Raw genomic sequence first — 23,044 nt, 5'->3', positions numbered from 1 at the left:
GGTTTTGTATACCTGTAAGTGCTGTTACTGGTTATAGACAGTGTTGATCAGTATCTTGAATTATGTCTTCAGGATTTTTAGTTTTAAAAAGTTTTTAAAATTATTCAAGCAGATAGATTCTTTACAACATGTGCGATTTTTAAATAATTGTTTTTATATTCAAAGCGGTTGATATGATGAGCACCTTCATTAATGAGAAGCGCACAGGCTAACATCACTTGAATGCACTAGGTCACTTTAATTCTCGATCAGAGAAAATGTTTATTGTATGATTGTTTAATTGGATTGATTAAATGCTTTACAAATGATATATAAAGTGAAGTTAAATTATCAGTAAGTAGATCTGATGAAGCGTGCATGGTGCACGCGAAAGCGCTCATCCTTTGTTTTATGTTTTATAGAATAAAGAAGAAGGTTTATACAAATTTGGACTTCTCGTGGTGTATCCTACAGTTCGTATTTTCATAGTAGTACCACTCGTAGACCTTCAACCTTTTCCCCTCTTAGCTCTCTCTGGCCTCTCTCTCTCTCTCTCAGTTTCTGACAAATATGGATGGACAATTTCCTATGTTTTCTCTTGCCAGTCTGGTTGATATGGGCATCCTGAGAAAATGTAACAACTGCCTCATGTACACGGACAAACCTCTACTACTATTACTACTACTTCCACCACCTAGGAACTCAATTTGTGAGAACCCAGAGTCAATGCTCTCTCCCTCTCTCCCTCACAAGCCAGTATATCTGGCACTGAGAAGGCTATCAACACAAACATCACACCTCAAACACCACTGACACCTACACAACACATATCCACATATGCAGAGGTCCTCAACAAAAACATACCCAAACAAAAGACCTCTGAGGCAAAAACACACGTGAACCTCACCGCCCACCACACTACACACAACACATAGTCCACAGACCTGTGTCTCACAGCCACTAAGGCCTAAACATCAACCCAACATATTGGTCATAGGAGACTCCATTGTGAGACACACAGATGTGCCTCTTCCCAGGTTGGATAAAGAGAAAGTAAAGTTTAGTTGTTTGTTAGGTGCCAGAATCCAGCATATCACCCATGTACTCATGTCTTTCAACAACATGTACTGTTATGAATCTGTCATAGTTCATGTTGGTGTGAATGACTTGAGATGTACCTCCCTTGACTATATGAAGAGAGAGACATGATCGAGCTCGCTGAATATGCGTCCCAGGCAGGTATGTTCCTAGCCTTAAGCAGCATTCTACCATCACCCAGAATGGTGCCTCAATACAAACAGAAAATGATTGACTTTAAGAATTAGCTTGGTTTCTCGTGTCATTCCAAGGGGATCCAGTACCTGACAGCCTGGCAAGACATGCTTGACAAATCACAATGCTTTGCCAGAGATGGCCTGCATCTGTCTCCCTTGTGCTTTAGGCTCCTGCCAAAGGCTCTTACCTCCCCTATAGATCCTTTTTTAGGCAATGCCATGAGGTCAAAACTAGCAACATGAAAATGTCATCAAAATGCAAATTAAAGGTTATGCTGCTAAAAGCTAGGAGACTAAACATAAAACTGCACTCATTGCAAGCATTCTTAACCCGGAAGATACTGATATTTGTGCAGTCACAGAAACCTGGTTCAAAGCTGCGTAGAGTACCCCAACCATACCAGGTTACTCATCCTATCATACATTCAGACCCCAAGCCATGGGCAGTAAAGAAAAAGGACATAGAGTTGCAACATATATGAAAGACATACACACCTCCAGGCTTGTCAAACAATATGACGTACAGGAGACACTACAGGTTCAATTAATTATTGACAAGACACCTATTCAAATCATAGCTAGCTAGAGGTCCCCAACTGTGACTCAAGATGCTCACTCCACCTATCTGGACCTCTTTGAATCTATCAGGAAGCAACTCTTTACCCTGATCCGGGTGACTTTAACTATCCAACCATACACTGAAAGAACTAATCATGCCAAAACAGAAATGCCCAGAGATTCCTTGATTTTTGTCAGTGCAAATGCCTTGAACCAGCTGGTCAACACCCCCACATGAGGTGAAAATATCATGGAATTGGTATTAACCAACATGAGAAATGACTGCAGCATCCCTACAGTATCATCCTCTCTGGTATGATACGACCACAAAGTGGCCACTTTTGAAGTCACCATCTCCCCTGATCACCCCTCCCACAGCTAGGATCAAACAAAAAAACTTCTCCAAAGCTGATTACCACCTCCTCAGGAAAGGTATAAACAGCATCACATCCCCCTCCCCCTCCACTAGAACTGGTACATATGCTCAAACCTACACCAAAGTACTATACGAGAATTTAAATAGATGAATGGAATCAGGAATACCCAACAGGACAAAATCCTCCTACTCAAGGAAGAGTAAACCTGTTTGTTGGACATCTGCAATAAATAAACTCTATAATAAAAAGAAAATATTGCTGTCCGGGATCAAGAAGGAGCAGGTGCCTAATTGGAAGCAATCTCTCCTTAGCCTGAACAAGCAAATAAGAGCACTAGTGAAAGCCTGCAATGCAAAATTTCAAGTCCAAACTGGCCACATCTACTAAAGACAATCATAAGGCCTTCTTCACATATGTCCACAATCTCAAAGGAAGCACTCAGGTCTACTCAGAACTGGTGGTCAAGGATACCACATACACAAATGCTGTAGATATAGCCAACCTTCTGGCAGACAAATTCAGTAAAAACTTCACTCCTCTGTCCCTCCCATCAGTAAATTAGGACATCCCCAGCATCAGCCTCCCTCCCCTTATCTCTAGGGAGCAAGTCATAACTGCCCTCTCAAAGGCAAAAAATACAACCTCCATGGGACCCGATAACATACCAGGCTGCATCCTACATGAACTCAGGCAGGAAATTGCAGCACCATTAGGCACCTTATTCCACCAAAGCTTGAGTACTGGCTTTATCCCAGCCAAGTGGAGGACAGTCGCTGTCATCCCTTTGCACAAAGGTGTAGCATCCACCAATCCAGGAAATTACAGACCCATCAGCCTAACTAGCCTAATCTGCAAGGCCATGGAGCAGATTATCATGAACCTCATTAATAAGGATATTGGCAACCTCCAAACACTTGATCTCACACAGTTTGCTTTCATCAAAGTGAGATCATGCCTGTTAAATTGGTCGACTATCTTTGAGACAGTCCTCAAAGCTATGGATGAGGGGAAGATGGTGCACATCGCCTACCTTGACATGGCCATAGACTTTGATACTATTCCCCACTCAGGTATAATAGATAAACTCTCTCAACTAGGCATCAATCCATATGTTACCAGATGGGTAGCAAAGTGGCTCACTGACAGAACCCATCTTGTCAAAATAGGGGAAGCCACCTCAAGCAGTAGAACTGTAAAGAGTGGTGTATGCCAGAGATTGGTCTTGGGGTCTCTGTTGTTTGGGATATACTTTTCTGAGGTGCAGGCCAAAACCAGTGGGCTATGGCTGACCAAGTTTGCAGGTGACTGCAAGCTGGGCACCATCATCAATTCCCCTGGTGATGTGGACATCCTCTAAAAGGCTCTCACCCAAACATATGACTGGTGCCAGAATCATGGCCTCAGACTGAATGACAAAAAATGCATCAACATCCCCTTCAGGGAGATTGACATCCCCACAAATGATCACATTAATGACATGGTCCGAATCACGTGATCAGTCATGAGGGACTTGGGCAGTGAGGTTGATAGAAAACTGAATTTTGACTACCATACTGCCTCCGTTGTATGGAAAGTTTTCTACATGGCTCAGACCGTTAGTAAGGGTATCTCATCCAGGCACAAGGTGGTCATAACATTCCTGTATTCTTCCCTTATAAGACCCATTATTGAGTACAATGCCCCTTTTGGCATGTACATCACAAATCACATGCAGAAGCTGGTGAGACCACAGAGGTTCCTCACCAGGAGAATCCAGAGCCTCAAAACATCTACCCTACACAGATAGGCTAAAGGCCCTGTCCATCTACTCATCTCATACAGACTCCTCAGACATCACCTCTGCCTGGCATACAAAACAATCTCAGACTCTGCCTTGATGGGACTGCTGCATATGTGCAAGAAAAGCTCCACTCGAGTAATTTGCACGTACAACCTCAACCTGGTCCGTGACATTAATAGGACTTGTTGACGGGACAGATTTGTGGAATAGACTCCCTCTCCACCTCAAGCAGAGTACCTCATTAACCCTTTTTAAGCACACCCTGGATAACTGGATGGGGAACAGGAAATACACATTCCACCTGTGTCCCTGCTAGACAGGGGCATCAGCTGCTGAATTGTTGGAACATGGGCTAAACTCTTGGCTAGGTTTGTAAGTGCCTCAGGGCCAATAGCCTAGTAGCTTCCTATGATTCTATGAACACTACAAAACGGAGTATAGTTTTCTTTGATAACCTTACCATCCTTATAGCATATCATATAGTCAGCATTCCACTAATATGAGACCCATTATTACAGACTTGGGAACTTATGTTGACAATGATGTCACCTTTGACCAGCATGTCTCTCTCATGGTTAAAAATCCTTCTGTCTTGTACAAAGAGCTCTTCAGGGAATCTCCTGAAGGTTCAGAAACTTAAATAGTTTCACTTTAATTCTCCCTCATAAGAACCACCATTGGATATAAAACCAATTTTGGCATGTACTGTTCTCAACACCTAAATCAACTTGAGAGACTTCATTGTTTCCTAACAAAGTAGATCTCAGGTCTTAGCATCCTTAGCAGTTTTGATATGACATAATCCCTGTCTCTCTACTCAGCCTGAAATAGATTCCGTAGGGGTGAGTTTTGCTTAGCATTCCCTGCTATTAATGACACATTAAAACCCCTGACCTCCTTAAGTTGAATTGTACCATTGGTAATACAAGCACCTGTTTGAAAGAAGTAAATATGCACTGCCACTTTAACAATACTAGCTAGAGTGACATATACCCAACCCAACATGCCTCCCACCTTTGGGAGGAGCTCCCTTTATGCATCAGTGTACTTTCCAGGCAGCCTTTAAAGCCAGTATGGCTAGCTTAGAACCGTAGGTTCATATTTACGTCATTTGGCTCCAGTTCTCTGAACTGGTGCCATCTCTACTCGAAAGTGAGAAGCAAAGAATATCTTCTTTGAGTTAAAGACCATCTCAAATTTGAGGAGCAGAAAACCAATCTTGGTGTCACAAATATGACAAGCTGCTTTCAAATGTTAACACTGAGTGCTGAAGATGAGATGAATGCTGGAGCTGCGGTCTTACACCATTACCACCTGTAATTGCATCCCCTAACACCTTGCATCTGGGGCATCCAGTCCCCTTCACCCAGCCATTGTTACTTTTAGATAACTACATAGATGATTGCAATTTTGTTATCTGGAATATGTGTGGAAAATCTGTTACATAGAGGATACAATCTTCCATCAATATTAAGTGACATGTCAAAACTTATTGGTTTGTTTTGCCATAAGCTGCTAAGTGTAAACCTGGAACCTATGAACAGGTCTATACATTCTTCAGAGAGTTTTCCCTTACTCATGCTGTTATGCAACAATAAAGTTAATATAGATAGATACAGTGGATATAAAAAGTTTACATACCCCTGTTAAAATGCAAGGTTTATTTGATATAAAAAACTGAGACCACAATAAATCATTTCAAAACGTTTCCCACCTTTAATGTGACCTATAACCTGTACAATTCAATTGAAAAACAAACAAATCTGTTAGGGGAAAAAATATAAAAAATAAAAAAAAATGTACAATAAGCTGGTTGCATAAGTGTACACACCCTTAAACTAATACTTTGTTGAAGCATCTTTTGATTTAATTGTGGGACTATTTCAGAATTGTAACAGTAACTCAAAAGTTTAGCACATGTATTTTATTTATTACAAGTGATATGTTATTTTCACATAAGGCAACGTTATGGTCAGAACAGCAGTAGCTATAAACTTAGCAGTCAGAATATCCTTCAACTCTTTCCTAAAAATGCCACCTTTTCAAATGGCCAAAGTGGGACATTTTCAGGACACACATCAGATTTTACAGGCCGACACATACCCACGATCATTACAAAGGATAGAACTTAACTTTTTTGCCTAAATAAAAGTTTATTCTTGTAGCAGTTTAGTTGCTTATTCTGTTTCTTGCAACATTTAGGCATTTTAGATACAGAAATAACTATTTTATGCAACTATTACATAAAATATGGGACATAATTATGTCCTACAATCTCAGGACATTTGCCATTTTTTATATTCTTTGTCAGGACACAACTGTTCAAAGAGGGACTGTCCCTCGCAAAGTGGGACAGGTAGTAACCCTATAAAAAATGGCAACAGAGACATCTAAGTTGAGAGATTGGTGAGATTCAAAATGGCACATGGATGTGATTTGTTGAAACATTGACAGTGCAGATAATGCAGTGGTGGGGCTGCAGTAGCTTTGTCGCCTCACAGAAAGACGTTGTACTGTCTGATTCTCAGCTAGAGCGTCTTCTGTGTGGAGACATGCGTGAATGAGCGTACCTTCATTGAAGGTTGTGCGTCAGAGCCAGCAACTCAGTACGTAAAAATCTGCTGCCAATCATTAGCGGACCGGAGTTCCGCTGTGGCGACCCCTAACCGGGAAAAGCTGAAAGACACAAACAAATTGACAGTGCAGATAATAGTGATGTCACTAAAAGAGATGTGGAAACTTTCATGGTATCTGGTAGCGGCTTGGATGATATAACTGTTAAAGTGATAGAAACGTAGGAGCTGGCGAAGTCGTGACCTGGATGTGGTTCTTCTCACTGATTAAAAATGCATTGTTTGAGTCTGTGTCCAAAAGTACATCTTAAAAAGTAGTTTTACATTGGTTAATCAGCAACACAAAGGCAATGTGTTCCTGGTAGCATTTTAGTGCTAGTAATGCTGTAGCTAGCATATTTAGTTAATTAGTTACTTAGTTATTTCCACTGCTTATCATTTGCAATAGTACATTTCCATCATTTTGATACTAAGTGACTAAACTGATATTTTGTGTTCTCTGTGGCTTATGTTTGTAATATTACAGAAACATATTGCACCCGCAGCACCCCTAATTTCTTTTCTTCCTAAAGCCCACAATTGACTTTAAAATAGTTAGCCCCATGCCAAAGCTATTTTCTGAAGTTCTCAGAAGAGTAAAAGATGTGTCATGTCTACAGTTCCTGTCAGAATTACCACTGCATTAAGTCTTTGTCTGTTTCTTTTATTTTATGAGATACATTCTGCTTCTTCTGAGGTTGTTCTTACATTCTCAGCTGAGTGTCAGTGTTTTAGTATGTACCTTTAAAGATAAGAAGATCTAAAGACTAATTATTTTGCCCCCTAACAGGTGAGGTATTGCTATTCAGTTACAGAACCTGCAGTATATAACACAAGTGGTGCAACATTCTAAAGGTATCAAACTGTGGCTGAGACATTTAGTGTTTTACTGAATAGATGGCAGGTCAAACACGGACACAGCTCAGCAGACTGTACCAGTAATCATATGCAGTCATGCGCATCCTTATATCTCCATTTACTAATCCTATGTGAACATGTGTTCACACTCTTTACATTGTCTCATCTCCTGAGTTTGTAAGTCAGCACTGAGTGAATGATTTCTTTGTACCGTTTGCCTCTCATTAGACCTGGCTGCTGTCCTCAGTGCTGTACCTTAATATATTCTCCCTCTCTTCCCATTTTTGCCCTGCATCTATCATCTGTGGTTATGTTCTACACTGATTTATTTTTCTTATTCCTTCTCATATCCACTCAGTATTCATCTAATCATTTTTTTTTTTTCAAATTAGCATCTCTCTTGATCTGATTCCCACTCTTTTTAAAATGCTTTCATAGTTCTCTGATCAGTAAGTCATATAACCCACATACCTTTTAGAACCTGTTTTGCTAGAATATACTTTGGCTGTTCTGTATTAAGCATGAAATCATAAAAAGAATGAGTGAATAGACACAATGAATATATTAAGATCAACATTATTTTTTCATAGACTGTTTGCTCATGACTTTTACTTAGTCCACAAAAGAACAGAATTACTAACCTTCTAATTGCCACATGAGCAGCTATTATCATTTAAATGCAAACATTTTTTATAGCTCTGTGGACATTTAAGCATAACGAGAGAGCAAGCATTTTTACCTGGAATATTCATTTGCTGTCTCAATTTTAAAACTAGATTTATATTCATAATTATTTCTCTTTTGAACACCAGTGGCAAAATAAAAATGTGCGTAGTAGAAAAGCAGCTTGTATGTGCCACATGACTGGGTTTATTATTTCACTTATCATTTGCGGACCTAAAATGAATACATGTCTATGACTACATTGCTTCTTGTTTCTTGCTAACAAAGTTTCTCTATGAAACCTGAACCCCTTTGGAAAAAAGAAGAAGAACAACAAAAAAAGAAAGAAAACTGTACCCTGTAGGTCTCATTCATGCATCAAGATAGTTATTTTTTAATTTTTTCTTGGCCCATTTGGATGCTGTCCAGCTGATCATTGCTACCATCCAGGTATCTTCCCACTGCACTATTTACATTAATATCTCTAGCAGTGTACCCCAGTGTTGGGACTACACCAATGGCAGTTCAGAAAGGGGAGGACAGATGAAGGACAGAAGTTGGCAGCTTCACATACACTGTCCTGCATATCAGGGCTTTGTTTATGTGCCTCACCTGGATTGGATACCTCATATCACACATTTCAGAGCTTTGTTCATATGCCCTAACTGGACAGGTTACCTCAAATCACACATTCCGGGCCAAGTTTGTATGCCCTAACTGGATAGGTTACCTCATATCATTCATTTCAGGGCTTTGTTTGTATGACCTAACTGGATAAGTTACCTCATATCACACATTTCAGGGGATTTGTGTGCATGCCCTTACTGGATAGATTACCTCATATCACATATTTCAGGGCTTTGTTTGTATGGTCTAACTGGATAAGTTACGTCATAACACATTTCAGGGACTTTGCTTATATGCCCTATCTGGATAGGTTATCCTGTTTCTCATTTTTCAGGGCTTTCTTTGTATGCCTTAACTAGGTAGGTTACCCCTTTCATACTTTTTAGGGATTTGTTTGTAGACCCTAACTGGTAGGTTACCTCATATCGCACATTTCAGAGCTTTGTTCATATGCCCTAACTGGACAGGTTACCTCAAATCACACATTCCGGGCCAAGTTTGTATGCCCTAACTGGATAGGTTACCTCATATCACACATTTCAGGGCTTTGTTTGTATGACCTAACTGGATAGGTTACCTCATATCACACATTTCAGGGGATTTGTGTGCATGGCCTTACTGGATAGATTACCTCATATCACATATGTCAGGGCTTTGTTTATATGCTCAAACTGGATAGGTTACATCATAACACATTTCAGGGGCTTTGCTTATATGCCCTATCTGGATATGTTATCCTGTTTCTCATTTTTCAGGGCTTTCTTTGTATGCCCTAACTAGGTAGGTTACCCCTTTCATACTTTTTAGGGCTTTGTTGTAGACCCTAACTGGTAGGTTACCTCATATCACACATTTCAGAGCTTTGTTCATATGCCTAACTGGACAGGTTACCTCAAATCACACATTCTGGACCAAGTTTGTATGCCCTAACTGGATAGGTTATCTCATATCATACATTTCAGGGCTCTATTTACATACCATTACTGGATAAGTTACCTAATATCACATATTTCAAGTGCTTTGTTTGTATGCCCTAACTGGATAGGTTATCTCATAGCACACATTTCAGGGGCTTTGTTTGTATGAATTAATTGGATAGTTTACCTCTATCACACATTTCAGGGCTTTGTATCTATGCCCTAACTGGATAGGTTGTCTCATATCATACTTTTCAGGGATGTTTGTATGCACTAACTGATTAGATTATCTCATATATCAGATTTCAGGGGCTATATTTTTATGCCCTAACTAAATAGGTTAACTCATATCTCACATTTCACAGGCTTTGTTTGTATGCACTAACTGGATATTTTACATCATACTACACATTTTAAGTGTTTTGTTTACATGCCCTAACTGGATAGGTTACCTCATATCCCGCATTTCAGGGGGTTTGCTTGAATGCCCTAACTGGATAAATTATCACTCCAATTTAGAATGTAGGTGCCAGCAATGCACTGTGGGCAAACTTTCTCCCTCATCTCAGGATGGATCAGACAAGTTCATCCTCAACCTGTCATCCTACTCTTTTTCTACTTCCAGTGCCAGAACCACTGCCAAAACTCATGTGTCTTGGGGCATACTCAGAACATTATCACTCGGTGCCTCAGGGATGGGAAAGAATGTAAATATGCTTGCTAGTTGTAATAAATACCACCTTAGATGACCGTGCTTGGATAATGTGACACACAACAACTTAAATCAAATTCTGTATCTAACAAGAATGTATACTTTTATATCTTTACTAGATCAGTCACTGTTTTCCTAAAGAACAGTACAGTTCTGTATAATAAGCAACCTTGTCTCTATACCTTAAAATGATATTAATACTATTGACTACTGTGGTAGACTCGAATTGCAAAACTGCTGCAAAAGAACACTGCATGAGTACAGCACAAGTGCAGGGCCGAAAAGCAAAAACAACAGTCCTCAAACACAGCTAGCACACTGATCGGTGAATGTAAATAATCTGAAATGAATACAAATACAAGGAAATCTCCACAAAGGCAACCACATCCACATATACACTCCAAATACTGAAACAATAATATGCATGCACAGAATATATAAAGAAAAAACACACCCCCTTCCCCCAGTCAAATCCAGTCATAATACATCATTTAAACCTGGAGTAAACAAAGCCTCTAACTTAACAATCCAAATCCACTCTTTTTTAGTTAGCAAATCATGCCAGCCAGGCCTATTGGGTCCCTTGAAGCAAGTATGATCTATAGCTGTAAATCTAAACGATGCTGTGAGATGTTTTATTTCTAACATCACTTAAATGTCCAGCAATACGTACTTTAAACTGTCTAGATGATTGTCCAACATAGAAAGAAAACCAACTACACTGAACCAAATAAATAACCCATTCAGAAGCACAATTATTAAAACAATGAATGTCAAATACATTACAGGTATTTGCAGACGGAAATTGTTTTATTTTCATAACATATTTGCAAGTTGTACAATGCCCACAAGGGAAACAACCCAGTAATGTTATTCCATCCATACAAGATTGCTTGCTAGCTTCAAGATGAACCGTTTTTTTTTTAATGATTTAAAAAATTCCCAATAGTTTTACCATTTCTGTATATAAAGCTCAACATGTTGGCAAAAGTTTGGCCAGCTTATTATCAACCAAAAGTATTCCCCAGTGTTTAGTGATAAATTCAGGAAATAGTTTTGTTTTACTACCAAAACTCATAACCAATCAAATATGTGTGTCATGTTTCTCCTTGGTGTTATATTCTAATAAAGCAGATCAACCAATAGAGTGAGCAAAATTGTGAGCTCAATGTATAGATGCCTTATTATAACCGCTAGCCTGAAATCTAGCTGCAAGTTCCTTACTGTGTTTATTCTATTCTTCTGCAGAAAAGCAAATTCTCCTAATCCATAAAAATTGACATCTAGGAATATTTTTGATAATGCGTGATGGACGACAACTACTTACATACAATAAGGAGTAATAATGAAAATCTTTCCAAATAACTGAAGTTGTAAGAGTGCCATCAACATTTCTGGTAACCTTGACATCCAAAAAAGAAATCTGTAGAATATCATAAGAAACAGTGAATTGCAAATCCCATTTGTTGTCATTTAAATACTGTGTAAACTCTTTTAAATATACAACATCAGATTTCCACAGTAGCCAGCAATCGTCAGAATAACAATGCCAAATATCTATTTCAGCCAGATAGATATTATGACTGGTACCATAGATTATTTGCTTTTCTATATATCCCATAACAGGTCAGCATAAATGGGGGCAAAGGATGCCCTCATTGATGCACCTTTTAACTGAAGGTAACAATTCCCATTAAAGTAAAAAAACATTTTTGGTCAAAACATGTTCAGTCAAACAAAGCAAAAATGGGTTAAACCAAGGACTATGAAAACATAATTTGTTCAACCAAAACTCAACAGCTAACAAACCAGCCCAGTGGGGATGTTTGTATATAATGAGTTAATATCCAGTGTGCACATATACCATGATATTTCTAATTGTATTTCCTTAACTATATTGAGAAATTCAGTAGTATCCTTAATTCTGGAGCTAACACCATCTAACAATGGTTTTAAATACTTAGTGAGGAAAGCAAAAAGAGGCTCAAATAGCCATGATCCGAAATTATGGGCATACCTGGAGGGCATCTGAAATTCTTGTGAATTTTTGGTAACATATAAAAATATTGAAGGGTAGGATCAGACACTGTCAAATGATATAATGTATTTTTGGCAATAATCCCTTCTTCTATCTAGGGATAAGAAGGTATCAATATCCTTCTTGAAATGTAAGGTTGGATCCAGAACCATCTTTTGGTAGAACTGTGTATCCATCAAATGATTCTGGGCCTCTTGTAACGTGGTCCAGGCAGGATAAGCTTATGTTGAAGACCAAGAAATTCTTTTAAATTAAGAGTTTTACAACTTTGCATTTCCATATTAGAAGAGGTGATTTTAATAATGCTGCTGAGATGTGTGAGCTAAAATGGATTGTTTCTTTGCATGCATATGAATACCCAGGACTTAATAGTGGTGTCTCCCTTAAACCAGCCCTACTAGGTAGGTAGTGATATGGGTTACATCACTTTGTTTGATTGGTCTTTTTTAATTAGTTTTAGTTGATTGGTTGTGCTATGTTTTAAATATCTCTGTGTTTTAACATACTTTTGTATTTGGTCTGATGAAGCGGTAACCCCGCGAAAGTGCTCACCTTCTTCAATAAAACTGTTTTTTTATACATTCTTGGTGTTCAACAGAAGTTTATCCTGCCTAGACAGTGTTGGTTGACTCACAATTATTTTTCTCAGTTTGGTTGTTTTGCTTGTGAGACTCCTTTAGCAGTGTGGTTAGCTTATTTTTGCTTTTTTTTCCTCTTGTAACATATAGGGCTCAGTCCCACACTACCACAGCTGCCCCTTTTTCTGCAATATTGATAACCACTTTATTTTATTTCTTGTACAGCTTGCAAATATGTTATGAAAATAAAACTATTTTCATTTGCAAATATCTCTAATGTATTTGACATTCGTTGTTTTAATAACTGCGCTTCTGTATGGGTTTATTTGGTCCAATATAGTTGTTCTTTCTGTCTTGGACAAACATCTAGACAGTTTAAACTGTACATATCTCTGAACATTTAGGTGATGTTAGAAAGAAAATATCCCACAGCATCTTTTAGATTTACAGCTATTGATCATACTTGCTTCAGGGGACACACTAGGCTTGGCTGGCATGATTTGCTAACTAAAAATGAGTGGACCTGGATTGTTAGGTTAGAGGCTTTGTTTCCTCCAGGTTTAAATGATGTATTATGATCAGATTTGATTGCATGGCAGGGGGTGTGTTTTTCATTTATATATTCTGTATATACATATTACTGCTTCACTATTTGGTGTTGTGCTTGGGGATGTGGTTCTGAGGAAGGCTTTTGCTGAAACCAGTTTGCCTTTGTGGAGATTTTCTTGTATTTGTATTCATATTAAATTATTTATACATTCACCGATTGGTGTGCTGATCATGTTTGAGGACTGGAGTTGAATTGCAGCCATTTTGCACTGTAGGTGTAAATCCTACTCAGTTACCTCAGGAATATTTCTTCATATTTATTTCACTTACAATATTTAGTATATGCTTCCACTTTTTCTAGAAATATGACTTTATAATTCTGAAAGGGTTGGCAATACCCTTTGACAATTAGATCTGTCCTACCTAGAGCTTTGTGATGCCAGTAGACTCACCCTCTACATTTCTTATACGTAGAGGTGTCAGGCTAATATTTATGCAAAGATTTGACCATCTGCGAATTTTCCTGGAAAGAATCAAAAAAGATCACAAGATAGTGACAATGGGACTAGCCCTGGATCCAAACCTAAGAATAATGTTTATTGGAAACTGTTTGGTTCCTGGTTGACCCACACATCCCGGTCAGACTTATTCCAAAGAAATTGTATGAAGTTCCCATGTATGTTCACCAGCAAGAAGGCAAAATGTAAGGTCTGTATGCAATCCTCCTCAAGCGGTAACCAAGAGCATTTTGGATTAAGATGGACTAGACCCTATAAATCAGAGCAACGTCTTGGACATGGAAGGCCACCTCATTTTTAAGAGTTATTTTACATTGTAGGAGCAAATATAGCATTTTATTTCTCTTAGGCCCCACATATGCAAAGGATTTTGTTCTCTAATTCCATTTTTTACTTTTTAGAACTTAGGTTGTGCTTCTAAGTTAGAGTTTATTTCTTACGAAGGAGGCAGTACTCTTATTAATAACTTTATAGCTTACAGTATTTCATAAAAAAGGTTGCCCTTGCAGTTTTTGCAGCCATGTAGTTCTTTGTATGTGTCAGATGAGATACGTTTTACTGGATTTATAAATGTATGTAGTTGCATATCTCATTAGGTGTATAAAATATGTAACTGTTTCTTAAATAATATGTAGTTGTTTACTGTAAAATGGAACTGCTAACTGTTGCCCTGCTCGTTGTTTCACTGAAAAACTGAATCGCATCACCCCAGAATGGAACTGTCTACAAAGAGATTTTGATTCTATTTAAGATCTCTAAATGTGAAGGTATCTGGAAAACATTTGTTGTTGGTCCTTTTCCTACTTTATGTGTTAGATTGTTATTTAGATTTGGAGAAATCCTGACATAAAACAATGAATCATTTATTTAATTTATTTTATTTATTTTATTTGTTTTGCATTTGTTAACTGGGAAAGTCCGACTGGACACAAGTCCTTTTTCAGTGGTGGCCCGGGGAGAAAAGCTCAACAAAAAACAAATACATTCAAATACAAGTACAAAAGACAACAGTTCAAAGGACAAAATACATCTCAATACAATCACAGTTAGTCAACAGTTTAAGTAGCAAGTACAGGTACATTTTGATCATATATAAATGGAAACAATACTATATACAGTAGGCTTGAAATTCAAGTAGGTAACCAAGGCTGTAGTTTCAGAAGAATATGCAAGATATGTATAAAGCAACAATTTCAATGAAACAATGCAATCCAAGATGGATAAGTAGTGAGCATCTTAAAATAAGAGGATCATAGACTAGGATTCTATTGTATTTCTGAGGCTTTAGCATTCAATCATAAGTAATTGGAAATAACTATATATATAGTTACATTTTTTTTCTTTCATCAGTCTGCCCATATGAATTATTTTATTTTTTTCTATGCAAAAGTGTTGATAAAAATTAACCATGTTCCAAAATATTGTGAAATTGTGCTCTGTAATCCCTGTACCTAACATATTTGGAATTATCAGTGGGATTCAGACCCCATTGCTCTGTCACTTAAATTGGTAAGAGAAGTAAGGCTCACATTCCAATCCATCAGAATAAGGTGCAGTTGTCATAATTTCTGTTGTGAGCTAAATGTGTAAATGTATGCATTTTTTATCTGTCAGTAATAATCTTCAGTATTTTGCCGAGGATCATATATAACAACATGATGGTGATCATTACTCAGGCTTGAGTGGGGCCTTGTGTATGGAAGTATGAGTGCATATTTAAAGGTGTGTGTGTGTGTGTGTGTGTGTGTGGGGGGGGGGGGGCTGTAGTTGCCAGAGTGAGATTATAATCAAAAGTTAAGGTAGAGCATCAAACCGCTTTCCTCCATCTAAGATGGGCAATTTGGCAAGTTATATTCACTCCCTTCCCCTCAACCCTACCAGCTGTTCTGCTTCATAAAGCTTGATGTGAGCTTCTGTTCAAAGGCTAATGTGAAGACTTATTAAAGTTATGCATCAGTGAACAGTGCATGTTTAAAAATGTGTGTCTTAAGAAAGTTGGAGACCGTATATGTAAAAAAGTAAGATGAAAACCTGTCTCTACTTGTTATACATGACCAGCGCCCCACCCCCCAGTAAAAATGAAAAAGAAAATACTAGAAATCATTGGCATCTAGATTTATGCCATGGTAAGGCACTTTTCTTAAAGTGGTCAAAAATGGACTACAATTTCTTAAATGCACACACAGCATCTTCTTTTTATTAAAGAGAAGAACCATTATTATTCTTAGACAGGCTCATCAGTTTTCTATTTTTAAGATACCTTACCCTCTGATAACGCCTTCCATTATTCCACCTTCCTCCAGGTTTCAGTCCTTCTTCATTCCAACAAGATTCTTCCATGGGTTTGAGTGCCCGCTAAGGGGAAATATAAACATTACAGTATAAGACACATCCTAAATTCAAAACCTGTAACATATGTTTAAAATTATATAATGTTACTAGTTGCATCACTTAGACCAACCCCCCCCCCCCATATCTGGCAGCAGTAAACAGAAAAACACTATGCTGAAATTTTTAGACAATTAATGTTAGTATATAACTATTTTGAACTGTCTCATACTAATTAATGCATGTTCATTCATTGTCCATTGTTTCTTTGCTTATCTTTCCACACTATATAGTATATCATTTTAGTCTGCTTCCTCTTCTGAGCTAATATCTTTATCTCTCTCATCTGCTTTTTTTCCTGAAAAGAGAATTTAACAACCAAATCCATGGATATATTGTGCATTTAGTATTAGGAGGACCAGTATTTATGTACTGTTTTACACCTAGCCTGACTGGAATTTCACAGGTCCTGACACCCAGAGAGTTCTTGCTTGGGCAGCCATCACCTGACCTAAAATTTTGAGAATGTGGTTTTCCAACCTACCTGTAAGCAAATTAATGCATCTCAAAAACTATAAAAGTTACAAAGAAAACTTACAATGTGGAAGTTACTCAGCAAATGCACCAGTTTTCACAAGGGTGATATGAATATGTCTGCCAGACATAATAGTAGTTTTATACTGAGGAAGTGATTTTATAATTTGTAAACATAATTATTATAATTATGCAAACAAGGCCCCGACTACCAGAATGATTTTTGCTTGTGCAAACTGTGCTCTTTGTTTTCTTACAAAGCTATTTAGAAGATGTCACTCCATTTTTCAGTTATTTGCATAATTATGAATTGCATGCTTATTTGTATATTTAATGGATAAATAAATGTAAATATATGCAAAGCAGTCATACAGGGACACCAACTATCAGTGTGATTTTGTTTAGCATTGTGTATGCTTTCACTTGATACGACAGAGTACTGTAATTATTGACATATGACATATATTCATAATATTTATTTATTTATTTAACATTTGTTGACCGGGAAATTTTGACTGGGCAGCAAGTGTCCATTTGCAGTGGAGGCAGCATACAGAACATCATGTAACAGAAACAATGAATAGTATATGTAATACACAGTGTCACAAGAATATACAATGTACAAGTTTAAGGAGAGTAGTTCAAAGAACAAAAATATGCAAAGGTGGTTAAGTACAGAAGAAGGAGAAAGAAAGCTATTTTACATTATTTACATGTTTGTTTGAGAGAATCATAAGCAAGTAGTCGAGGTAATGGAGGAAAGATATGGTGAATTAAGGGCAAGGAAGGATGATAGTAAGATTAATCAGGTTTGATACATGAGCAGATCCATGTTTTAGCTAGGTGAAGTTTCAGTTTGTATCTGAAAAAGACCAAATTATTTTCAAGCCTTATTTCTTGGGGGGAGGGAGTTCCAAGTTTTTGAGACTAGCACTCAGGTCACTCCAAAGCAAGTACAAGTATGATACCGTCATTGTCCATGCTGGTGTGAATGACCTGAGACGTACCTCCCTGGACTACATGAAAAGAGACATAGAGGAGCTCTCTGATCATGTAGCCCAGGTTGGTATGACCCTGACCTTGAGTAGCATCTTGCCCTCACCAAGAATGATGCCACAGTATAAAGACAAAATGATCAGTTTCAACAACTGGCTAAAGTATTGGTGTCATTCAAAGGGGATCCAGTGTCTATCAGCCTGGGATGACATGCTCAACAAGCCACGTTGCTTCGCTAGGGACGGCTTGCACCTGTCACCCTTACGCTTTCGCATACTGGCCAAGGCTCTTGCCACCCCATAGTGCCTTTTTTAGGCAAGGCTCAAAGGACAAACCCACCTCCATAGACAACCCAAGGATAGAAAAACTAAAGGTAATGCTACTCAATGCCAGAAGTCTAAACCTCAAAGATGCACGCACTCGAGGCTCTCCTCAGTATGGAGAAAATTAATGTCTGTGCAGTAACAGAAACCTGGTTTAAAGCTCCTGAGAGCACCCCAGCACTACCAGGTTATAACTCATACCATGCGTTTCGGCCCCAAAACTCGGACTGAAGCACAAAAGGAGGGGGAGTATCTATATTCATCAAAGATACCTACACCTCCAGGTTAGTGGCACTGCACAAAGCATTGGAAACCATCCATGTGCAACTAACAGTGGGCAAAACTGCCTTTCAGTTTGTAGCCTGCTACAGAACACCCTCCTTATTACAGGAACCCCACTTGGCATTCCTGAGAACACTGGAGAATATGAAGATCTCTCCAAACACTATGTTATTGGGTGACTTCAACTACCCAAACATTGACTGGGAAAACTACTCAAGCCCAAACACCTTCGCCCAATGGTTCCTTGAATTTATAAACTCTAACGCGATGGAACAACTGGTCACCACTCCCACAAGAGGGAACAACATATTGGACCTGGTCATCACCAACATGGGGACTCTATGTTCCACACCAGAGGTAAACCCCTCATTGGTAAGATCAGACCATAAACAAATTTCCTTGGACATCCATATCCCGTCCCCACCCCCAGCCAAGGAAATCACTGTAAAGAATTTCTCAAAAGCCAACTTTGCACTTCTCAAGACTGAGGTGGAATCGTTCAAAGCCCCCGGGCCAGAGGATAATACAGCCCAATCCGCAGAATCCTTTACAAATGTATTCTATGAGCACCTGCAGGAATGCATGGATCATGCTATCCCAAATAAAACCATGACTCACTCCTCCAAAAACAGGAGACCTGTCTGGTGGACCCCAGCCATAAATAAGCTATACAACAGAAGGAGGAAGCTACTACATGACAGAGCAAAATCCCAAAAAGGGAAGGCATCTCTGATCAGTATAAGCAAGAAACGTCGATCCCTCATAAAATCATCACAGGCCAGTTTCGAAAGAAAAATTGCCCTAGACACTAAAGATAATCACAAGGCCTTCTTTAGTTATGTCAGGAATATGGGTGGAAACTCCCAGATATGCTCTGAATTGTTGCATAATGGTACAAAATATACTGAACCTACAGACATAGCCAACATCCTGGCAGACAGATTCAGAGCAAACTCCCCCCCCTTCCCCCCTAAAGGAGCAAATGCCTATCCCAACTGAATGTGACCTCCCTGGCATCACAGATGCACAGGTGAAAGCTGCCCTTTCCAAAGCAAAAAACACAGCATCTATGGGACTGGACGGTGTCCCAGGCTGTGTCTTACATGAGCTCCAAAAAGAACTGAACCCTCACATTAAGTCACTGTTCAAACAGCCTTACTACAGGATATGTACCCAAAGAATGGCGTACAGCTACAGTGGTCCCACTCCACAAAGGTGGTGCCACAATGGACCCCGGGAACTATCGTCCCATAAGCCTGACTAGTCTGGTCTGTAAAGCTATGGAGTGTATTATCATGGAACTCATAAACAAAGACATTGGGAGCCTCCAGACACTGGACCCTACCCAATTCGGCTTTGCTAAAGGCAGATCTTGCCTCTTAAACCTAGTTGATTTCTTTGAAACAGTTACCAAAGCCATAGATGAGGTCAAGGTAGTCCACACAGCCTACCTGGACCTAGCAAAAGCCTTCGACACAATATCCCACTCGGGCATCATAAATAAGCTTACCAGCTTAAATATCAACCCCTATATCACAAGATGGGTTACAAACTGGCTCAGGGATAGAACCCACATGGTCAGAATCGCAGGTGCCATGTCCGAATCCAAACCAGTTACAGGTGGCGTCCCACAGGGCTCAGTTCTGGGACCTCTCTTGTTCGGTATATACTTCTCTAAGGTTCAGGCTAACACGGGGGGATTATGGCTGACAAAGTTCGCAGATGACTGCAAACTGGGGGCCATAATTGACTCTCCAGCTGACACAAGCATCCTCCAAAAGGGTCTCACAGAGACGGATGCTTGGTGCCAGAGCCACGGCCTCAAGCTAGATGCTAAAAAGTGCATAGTCATCCCCTTCGGGAAAAACAAGGTGCCCACAAATGACCACATAGGTGGTAATCCATTAAGTATGGAAGAGGCAATTAGAGATTTGGGGACCAACGTAGATAGTAATCTCTCCTTTGATAATCACGTTGCCAAAGTGGTTAGAAAGACCTTCTATATAGCCCACCTTATCACGAAAGGGTTCGCATCTAGATCAAGAGTGGTCATTGTGCCCTTCTACTCGTCACTCATCAGGCCCATAATTGAATACAATGCCCCTTTTGGGATGTACCTTACCTGATACCTGCAGCAACTGGAGAGACCCCAAAAGTACCTCACCAAGAGGATCATGGGCTACAAACAGATGTCCTATGCAGCTCGACTAAAGAAACTCCAGCTCTACTCAGTTGCTTACCGCCTACTCAGAGGCGATCTATCCCTGATGTACAAAGCCATGTCAAACCCAGAATTAATGGACATGCTCCACCTCAAAAAATCCAAGTCCCTTAGAACTACACGCTCCAGGGACTTAAACCGCAGCACAAAAATAAATAGGACATGCTGGAGGGACAGCTTCATTTCCCAGAGGCTCCCCTCATTCTGGAATAGAATCCCAATTCATGTTAGACATAGCTTCTCGCTGACCCTCTTCAAGTGAAATCTGGACGCGTGGATGGGAAATCGCAAATTCACCCCTGGGATCTCTTCAGCGTCCCTGCTAGACAGAGGCACAGTAAACTAATCTTAAAGGGTACCTTCTGTGACCTACTTTACAGAGGCACAGTAGGCTAATCTAATAGGGAGGTGGAAGCCAAATACACTCTGGCTAGGCTTATAAATGCCCTAGGGCAGATAGCCTAGTATCTACCTATGAACCTATGAACCTATGTAAGAATAAAGAGAATCGCCTGCACTATTTTTACATTTATTTTTTTCGAGTAGAGCAACATTGGAGGACCTTAATTGTCGAGTAGTGGTGTATATGCTGAGGAAGCTTGTTAGTGCGGGGATTTTATGTGGGGAATATAGTATCTGGTGAGCAAAAATGAGTTGGTTGTAAGTTAGTAAGTTAGGAGGTTCTAGCCAGTGCAGCTGTCTCAGGGATTGGCAGTGATGAGAGCAAAATATGGAGTTGATAGTGAACCTGGCAATTTTTTTGTAACATGCGCTGAGTATATTAATGTCAGCATTGTTTAATCATGTAAGCACAGGGGATGCATATAGACGTGCGGATAAAAGATGAGTTCTCACTAAAGTGATCATGGTTTCTGCGGAGAGGTAATGTTTGCAATGATATAGGGCTCCTATTTTTTTGTGAACACTGGATTTTGTAAGAGCAATACGTTTGTCATATTTTATATTTTGGTCAATAGTCAGACCAAGCCATTTGGCATGTGGCACTGGTGAGATTAGAGTGTTATTGGAAGAGGTGATAGAGAAAGAGATAAGGGGGTTAGATATTTTAGTGGGATGAAAGAGTATTAGTTTGGTCTTTTCTGGGTTTAATATCAGTTGGGACTCGGAGTCATTTAGCCAAGTCTCTGTTTTAGTGAAAGTCTGCTGGGTTTTGGACTGAAGAAGTTGCATTGTAGGTGCAGAGCAGATTACTGTAGTGATATCAGCATATTGTACTCTGCTGGCCTGATGAGTGCCAGAGTGAAGGGTATTTGTGAAGATGGTAAAGAGCAGGGGTCCAAGTGTGGAGCCTAGAGGTACCCCTTGTGAAACCAGAAGAAGAGGAGAAAGTGAGTCATGCCATTTTACTGCTTGAAGGCGATTGCTGAGATATTCATTAAACCAGAGAAGGGAGGGGGTGTCAACAGAGTACCTGGAGTGGGAGGTTAATAGTTTGTGGTGGGATACTGTATCGAAAGCTTTTGTTAAGTCTAAGAAGATGGTAGCTACAGGGTCGCCTTGATTCCTGTACTGATTGACTGTGTTGGTGAATGTTATTAGTGCTGAGGTGGTACTATGTGTTGGGCGGAAACCATGTTGGGTATTGGATAGTAGATTGTTGGACAGAAGATGGTTATGTAATTGTGTATGTACGCATTTTTCTAGGATTTTTGATAAGGGTGGTAGAATGGCTATTGGTCAGTAGTTATTTACCTCTGTAGAGTAGCATCCCTTATGCAAGGGTATGATGTAGGAGATTTTCCATGATGAGTGAACAGTATGTTCAGTGATATGTCTACTTATAAGTATTGATACAGGGTAGGCTATGGAAAATTATTTATTTGTTTGTTTTTGATTACTCAGAAAATCTGTCTGGGAACTGAAATGCCCATTTTCAGTGGAGGCCTACGGGGAAAAGCTCCAAAACAAGGACAGAAATACATTTTTGACAATTCAAAAGGAAAACGGTTAACAAACATTATCTGCAGAATATTTCAAAGCAAACGGTCAACAGGCATTGTTTACAAAGCATATCAAAATAAAGAACTGTATGTTTTCAAAATATTATAAGTAGACTCATAAATACTATATCAATACACTTGTATAGTATCCACAGTGGACAGAGATGGGATAGCATACGTTAAACTACAGGTGTGGTACAGTTACATAGTTTACTAGCTGTGAAGTAGTATTTTAAGGTGGATTTGAATTGCTGCAGGTTATTTAAAACCCTGATGTGGTTTGGAAGTTTGTTCCATTCCTTGCAGATGGTGACAGAGAATAGCAAGTCGGCATGATGATTACTTGATTTATTAGCAAA

The 23,044-nt window shown here is 39.2% G+C and overlaps 1 protein-coding gene across 1 annotated transcript in view; it reads right to left on the bottom strand.

Moving 5' to 3' along the window:
- Positions 1-16,391, bottom strand: part of ZNF804B (zinc finger protein 804B) — a 1,426,814-nt gene extending 1,410,423 nt beyond the window's left edge. Inside the window, exon 1 of the mRNA XM_044067501.1 lies at positions 16,306-16,391. Coding sequence (XP_043923436.1) covers positions 16,306-16,380 — 75 coding nt within the window. The 5' untranslated portion in view covers positions 16,381-16,391. The remainder of the gene's footprint in view (positions 1-16,305) is intronic.
- Between the last annotated feature and the right edge of the window lie 6,653 nt (positions 16,392-23,044).

The sequence above is a fragment of the Protopterus annectens genome, chromosome 3.part1 (assembly GCF_019279795.1).
Source record: "Protopterus annectens isolate FY-2018-M chromosome 3.part1, PAN1.0, whole genome shotgun sequence".
Classification (NCBI taxonomy): Eukaryota; Metazoa; Chordata; order Ceratodontiformes; family Protopteridae; genus Protopterus; species Protopterus annectens.
The sequence above is the reverse complement of the archived record's forward strand: the minus strand, read 5'-3'. Positions and strand labels throughout refer to the sequence as shown.